Source organism: Eschrichtius robustus, chromosome 20 (assembly GCF_028021215.1).
Source record: "Eschrichtius robustus isolate mEscRob2 chromosome 20, mEscRob2.pri, whole genome shotgun sequence".
NCBI classification, from domain to species: Eukaryota; Metazoa; Chordata; class Mammalia; order Artiodactyla; family Eschrichtiidae; genus Eschrichtius; species Eschrichtius robustus.
In genome coordinates this window covers 1993086-2000470 of record NC_090843.1, presented here as the reverse complement: position 1 = coordinate 2000470, position 7385 = coordinate 1993086, and the positions used below count along the sequence as shown (strand labels likewise).

General features: G+C 47.7%; 1 protein-coding gene across 1 annotated transcript in view; it reads left to right on the top strand.

The window, feature by feature from the left end:
* Positions 1-2047: 2047 nt before the first annotated feature.
* WIPI1 (WD repeat domain, phosphoinositide interacting 1) overlaps positions 2048-7385 on the top strand; it is a 28255-nt gene continuing 22917 nt past the window's right edge. Inside the window, exons 1-2 of the mRNA XM_068530581.1 lie at positions 2048-2215; positions 6693-6775. Of these exons, the coding sequence (XP_068386682.1) occupies positions 2136-2215; positions 6693-6775 (163 nt within the window). The 5' untranslated portion in view covers positions 2048-2135. The remainder of the gene's footprint in view (positions 2216-6692; positions 6776-7385) is intronic.

Sequence of the window (7385 nt, the reverse complement as noted above, 5' to 3'; positions counted from 1 at the left end):
CTCTGCACACCCGGGCTGAGTTTATCTGCCTAAAACACTACTTTTATCATGAAACGCTCCTGCTCAAAAACTAACACCAGCTCCCATCTCTACCCCATAAAGTCCAAATTCTTGGTAATAACAGCTTCCACTTTAAAAACCTATTGTGCACATTATGTAATTCTCCCAACAACCTAACAACTAGAATGTCAGACTTTTTGCTTTCTAAATAGAACAAAAAGGACTGCAGCATTTGCCTGAGCTGGGAGGGGAGAGGGAAAGCACCTCTGAGCTGAGACGTTACAAGGATAACACAGTTAAAGCATCCAAGCGGCAGCTCCTTCCCTTACGATGATTTTTACAACACCTCACAATCAACTAAAGAGCAATCGACATCTGTAGATGTGTTAGCTGAACTATTTTTACATCAGTTGAGAGAAAGAATAATAGCACTGAAAGAAGAAACTGTTATATTTGCATTTCAGAAAACCAAAACCAGGAGTCAACCAGAAAAGCTTAAGAGAAACAGTGCTCTTCGCTCACCCACTGTAGGTCCAAGTTTCCTATATATATATACACAGTTTTGTCACAAAATAGAAAATTTGAATTATACCAGTCTGAAATGCAGTCGTACAACAACAACAATAAAATATCATTTCGTCTCAAAATTTGAAAAGCATGAATTAAAAATTCGTCAGTAGGGCTTCCCTGGTGGCGCATGGTTGAGAATCTGCCTGCCAATGCAGCGGACACGGGTTCGAGCCCTGGTCTGGGAAGATCCGAAATGCCGCGGAGCAACTGGGCCCGTGAGCCACAATTACTGAGCCTGCGCGTCTGGAGCCTGTGCTCCGCAACAAGAGAGGCCGCGATAGTGAGGGGCCCGCGCACCGCGATGAAGAGTGGCCCCCGCTCGCCGCAGCTAGAGAAAGCCCTCGCACAGAAACGAAGACCCAACACAGCCATAAATAAAAATAAATAAATAATTAATTAATTTAAAAAAGAAAGTCTTTAAAAAAAAATTCGTCAGTAATTATATACATCCAAAACTAGCAGAGCTACTGATTCATTAGTTGTGTTGATAATTCTACATGGCAACATGTATTCATCTTGGGAAGACAGACCGTTTGGATTCACCTCGAATTACATGAGTTTTTTACTGTGCTGTCGTCAAGACTTCATCCTTTTCATAAAATACAACATCCTATACACATTTTCTTTCATTTTTTCAGCTACAGATCAGATAGGTTTTGCCAAAAACTGTCTAGCAGAATCGTTGGTGCACGGGTCTTGAAATCAGACAAAACCACATTTTACCATTTATTGTGTTACTTCAGGCAGAATTGTTTAGCAGTTCTGTGCTTCAGTTACGGCTTCTTTAAATTGGGCATAATTATACTTTCCTCCCAAAGTTTTGTAAGAATTCAACGAGATAATACACATTGTTAACACGGTGCTTGACCTGTGGTAAGAGTTCTCAACGGACAATGGATAAGATGACGTCCTACCTATCTGGCCTCAGCATCCTCCTGTTAGAAACAGTTTTCTAAGCAGCTTGAAGACTCTACGAGAAGGTGGGGCTTTGGCGTCCAACGCTTTCTACTAAACTGTAAGTTTAATAAACGGAGTGTTACCCAGGACACGGGGTTGGGTGGGGTCGGAACGAGCGCGCCCGCCTGTCTGCTTTGCCGCGGCCGCGACGCAGACACCGGACCGGAGCCTGCAGGCCGGGCCCAGCTGCCCCGCCGCCCTGGCAATGAAAACACCGCCACGTGGCCTGCAGCCTTGGCGTCACGCGCCTTCGCCCAATGGCAAGCCGTGTCTCGGAGTTGGGGGCGGGTCGCCAGCAGGGCGGTTCCGTCCACATCCGTCGCCAATTGGCCAAGAGTGAGCCGGGGCGTGGGCTCACGACCAATGGAGGCCGGCAGTGGGGACCCCGCCCTCTCGGTGGCTGGGTCCGCGGGACCGGCAGGAGGGGGCGGGGTGGGGCGGAGCTGAGCGAGGAGGGGCGGGGCGACGCGGGGCCCGGGCGGGGCCGGGGGCGGAGGGGGCGGAGGGGGCGGAGGGGGCGGACAACCCGGCCCGCGGGGCCGGCGCCAGCGGGCTGCTGAGGTGGCTGTCGCCCGCTCGGAGCGGCGGCTTCCCGGGTCGAGCCCCTGATGGAGGCCGGGGCCGCAGACGGCCCCTCGGGCGGGGTCGAGGAGGCGCTCAGCTGCTTCTCTTTCAACCAGGACTGCACGTAAGCCGAGGCGCCTGCCCTGCCGGGAGGTGGGGGAGAAAAGTCGCGATCGGGGGTGTCGTCCAGTTGGCAACTTGTGCAGGAGGCGCGGGCCTACGCCCCCAGAGGCCTCGGCGGACGGCCGGTGCTGCCCGGACCGGTGCGGGTCCCCGGACCGCTCCCTCGGCCTCCCCGTCCTCCAGGAGGGGGCTGAGCACCCCCATCGCCCGCTGCCGGCCGAGAGCCAGGAGGGCCCGGCCGGGGGAGAAGGAGGGAGTTAGCCGGGGGAGTGGGGCTGGAGGAGGCTAAGGTACGTGGGGGGACGGGGGGGGGGCGGGGTAGTGACCAAAGTGGGGGTCTGGGGAAGGAGGGGCAGAGGCCAAAGCAAAGGAGATGGGAGAGGACGGGGAAGTTGCAAGCTGACCCAAGGCGAGGTAGTTGGGGCCCAGGAAGATGGGAGTACAGGAAAAACTTTCCCATTTGTCCTTGAGCATCTCAACGTGGCATCTGGGCAGGGCCAATGACTCAGAGGCAGCCTATCCCTGCGGCCAGGCCAGCCCCGGTCCCAGCCCCAGCGCAGGGCACCTCGCCCGCCGGATCTGGGTGTCAGGAACCTCTCCACTGCTCTCAGTGTGTCTTCACGTAGCCCACCGGAGAGGCCGGGCCGCCTCCTGGGAGTCCGGAGCCCTTTCCCGGCCCAGGCTGCCTTCCGGGAGAAGCACGAGCTCCACTCTGTTGCTTTTTGACTGGATTTTTAACGTTTCACCTTGATGTTCCCATTGGGACTTTGGCCAGAGAGCCGGGAGTTGCTGAACTGTGTTTCAGACATCTGGAAGATGTCCCTTAGAAGAAAACTCCTGCCCCCTTACCTCTTTTCATGGGATTGTTAGACGCCAGCTCTGGGCACCGTATGGAATAATCTCTTTGGAATGTGCACCCAGAGCATTAGGCAGTGATGACCTCTTCCCAGTTTCCCATTTCCTGCTGTACCAGTCTCTGTTGTGCTCCTTGTTTGGAGTCGGCTTCAGGTGTGTGTTGGCCGTCTGTGCCTGGGCTATGCTAATACTGAACATTCAGTGGTGTAATTAAGGCCATCGTGTACCATAAGCAACCCTGGCTTCCATTCCCTTTGTGTTTCTGTTTAAAAACACCCTATGCCAAACAATATACCTTTGTTCGAAAAAGCTGTATGTGTAATCGTGTAATCCAGTAGCTGGACAACTGGGTTAGAGGACGGACTTTCAAGCTTTCCTTGACCACAGCCCACAATAAGAAATACATATTACAACATTACCCAATATCCAGATATAGATGTGTGTGTATATACACACACACACACACACACACATATATGTATAATATCACTGAAAAGCAATTCACAACATGCTGTTTACTCTTAATGTGTGCAATACCCTCTGGTATTTTGTGTTTCTTTTTTTTTAAAGCCATTCGTGACTTACTAAATTATTTTCTCATGGGTTGAGAGCCACAGTTTACAAAAATGATGGTCTAGATACACTTCTGATGTTTTGTAAGAAACATTTTGCAAGAGAGGATGGCTGTTGAAATGCCTGGGCGTTTGCCTTCCCAGTTGAAAGCAGGTTAAGGAGGGGAGCTAGCTAGTTTGCTTCTTAGTAGGAAATGTTCTCAATTCTGCTTTGTAGCATTGTTTATTACATTTTTTTAAAGGGATGTTAATTTTTACTCTAGGTAAGTCCCAGCTTTCTATAGCAGTTGGATAAGAATGTTATTTTCAAAACCGTAGGGTGCTTGGGAAGTTAATTTCCTTAGTCCCTACGGTCAGTTCTGTCTTCCTGGCTCTGCTGGGCAGCTCTGTTGCACCTATAAATCAAAGTTTTTGTCACAGTCAGTTGCTTTGAGCCTCAGAGGGTATGACATTGGATTTTAAAATAAGCCAAGCCCCTTGCCGAATACATTTCGGAGTGTCAGCGTGTCTTTTTCTATAAGTATAGGCCAAATTTAGGGCCCAGTTTTTCTGGAGAAGGTTAGTTAGAAGACAACTAACCTTTAGCAGTCTTCACTCATCCTTCATGCTTGGCCCTGTGCCAGACAATTTGGGTGTGTTTTTTCATTTGATTCGTGGTACGTATTTGTCCCAAATCCCATTTTCATGAGAGGTGATGAGAATTTTTTTTCTTCCTACAAAAAGGCCTTATGAATGAAATAAGGGTTTAGTCTGAATTCCTTGATTCAGAGTTTTTTGTGGTCATTGATCAACCATTTAAAGCACAACAGTGATCACACTGCCATTTCCCATATTTAAAATTCGTGTGGAGCAGGGCATATGTTTGAAAGTTATTTTAAGTTGCCAGATCTTTTGGTTAATATTATAAGACTCTAATTACAACATTTTTCCCCTTACTTGCAAGCTTTAGAAACCTTGGTTTGCAACTAAATGCACACATATTTATGTGAAAAAAGTTTATGGGAAGAAGGTTTAGGAGCAGTGATCCCTATGGAGTATGTATATTTTGAAGTTGTAAGATGCGGCTGGCTGGCCTTTCGAGTTTGTTGTCATTAGAAGCCAAGCCCCAGTTCTAAGCGCACTGTTGCCGGATGCAAACGTCTAATCCCCCAGGTTAGCTGCTCAGCAGGTCGGTTGTGGGGGGGGGGGTGCGGGGGGTGAAGCGGCAGAAGCAGCCACCTTGTGATTAAAAGTCAACTGCCATCCCAGGGAAGAACAAATGTTAGGGTTGAAAAAAAAAAATTCCAGGGAGAATCATATGACCTTCTCTTTTTTAGGCTAGTGAAACAAGAGCCTTGGCCATCCAGGCTTGTAGCAGTAAGCTGCTTATTTTAGTCTCTGTCTCCCTGTGAAGAGCGAAGCTCACCTTTTCATACGTTTATTTTGAATGAGGGAGTTGGACTACTTGTTAGGTCTATGTAGGACCATTTTAAGGTCCATTTCAGCCCTGACATCCCATTTCCCAGGGGTCAGGGTCCGATGGCTTATTCTGAGGGTGCTCTGGGTAAGATTTTGGTCATCGCTGAGGTGCTGAGGGCAAAGCAGGAGAGAGCTGGATAGGAATTCTCAGCTGCCGAACAAAACTGACCCATTTGCTTTCATCCTGGGGCCAAGGAAACCTGGGTGCACACTCTGTATCTATCGGTTGAAGAGTGAAAACTTAAGAAGACAAGATTCTGGACTTCCCTGGCGGTCCAGTGGTTAAAGCTCTGCACTTCCAATGCAGGGGACGTGGGTTTGATCCCTGGTCAGGAAACTAAGATCCCACATGCTGCACTGTGCGGCCAAAAAATTTAAAAAAAAAAAAAAAAGACAAAATTCTTTTAGCCCCCGTTGTCCCAGATAAGGTTTAGATTTTGCTCTGTTGGTAGGGGGCAGTGCTGGCTTTGTGGAGCTGAGGATAAGGCAGAGTTCTCAACCATGGCTGCCCATGAAAGTACTTGAACTGAAAAAAAAAAAAGAAAGAAAGAAAGCCAATTAAATAAAAAGCACAGGGTTGGAGGAGCAGGGTAGACAGTCATCAGTATTTTTCTTAAAACTTCCCAGGTGAGTTTAATGTGCAGCCAGGGATGAGAACCACTGGTATAAAGTATCTGAGATGCTTTCATGGAAAGTGATGGAAGGAAGCATCTATTAAATTTTGCCTGCTAATGACCTACTGTGTCTTCTAAGATCACGTAGTTCTTTTTTTTTTTTTTTAAAGATTTATTTATTGATTGATTGATTGATTGATTGCTATGTTGGGTCTTCGTTTCCGCGCTAGGGCTTTCTCTAGTTGTGGCAAGCGGGGACCACTCTTCATCGCGGTGCGCGGGCCTCTCACTATCGCGGCCTCTCTTGTTGCGGAGCACAGGCTCCAGACGCGCAGGCTCAGCAGCTGTGGCTCACGGGCCTAGTTGCTCCGCGGCATGTGGGATCTTCCCAGACCAGGGCTCGAACCCGTGTCCCCTGCATTGGCAGGCAGATTCTCAACCACTGCGCCACCAGGGAAGCCCCACGTATTTCTTTTTTAAGCAAGCAAGAAAGAAAGAAAGGAGGAAGGAAGGACGGAGGGAGGGAAGGAAGAAAGTGAAGGAAGGAGAGAAGGAAGAAAGGGAGGGAGGGAGGAAGGAAGGAAGGAAGGAAAGAAAAAAAATAATTTACCTCTTGGTACCACTGTGATGAATATTGTCAAACATGCCATTTTTCCTATTTCTGCCCAGCTGGGAAAGCATGGTCCCTGGTGGGTTTGACACTTCATTTGACGATAGAGCCCATTCAGTTTCAGGTCTCTTAACCATTTCTCATGCTTGTATGTAGTTGTCTTTGACTTCTTCCTTTCGACTGGACCTGCCCACCTGACAAGGCATGCTTGCTTCACCGTCTAGAAAGTGATCAAATGTCTCGGCTCCTGAGGCTGTATGTTTATCTGTCCCCTATGAGGCTCGAGGGACGGAGGGTGTCTCTCTTCAGACCCACCTATGGTTGGACCCAGTACCTGTTGTCATTCCCAGGCTGTCCTTGCCTTCACAGATCCCTCGCGATTGGAACCAAATCTGGTTATAAGCTGTTTTCTTTGAGTTCTGTGGAGCAGCTCGACCACGTCCATGGAAGCAGTAAGTGTGTGTGTGTGAGAATCTCAGGGCACCAAATCCGCCCTCTAGACTGTAAGCTGGGGCGCTTCTCAGCTTTCCCTCCACTAACCCTCAAACTTACAGAGTCAGTAGTTTTTCAGATTTAAATATAAATATAAATATTTAAATATTAAATATAAATATAAATCATTGTTTAATTTATAAATATAAATCATTGTTTCCACTTGCTTTAAAAAAAAACACCACCATGAAACACTAGTAAGATTTGGCAATAGCTTAAGTAACATTCTCTTTTTACGTTAAGAAATCCTTTGAAACTGTACTGTTGACACTTTTTCGTATACTCATATGCACGGTCATCAGTTTTTATAACTGTCGAACTGAAAGTTCACTTACGATTTTTTTTTTTTTTTTTTGCCCTTTTATTGGCACTGTAGAATATTGGTAACATTCATTCAGTCATGGAAGTATTTTCCTCGTTTTAATAAAGCAGTAGTCTCCCATTCACAGAGTCCATATCAAAGACATTGAAGTACTTCTTGTGAATATTAAAAACAAGTCCAGCTTAGACATGTGCCTCTCTCATTGTCTCAGGGAAGGTTGTTGTTTATGCCACCATCATATTGACGAA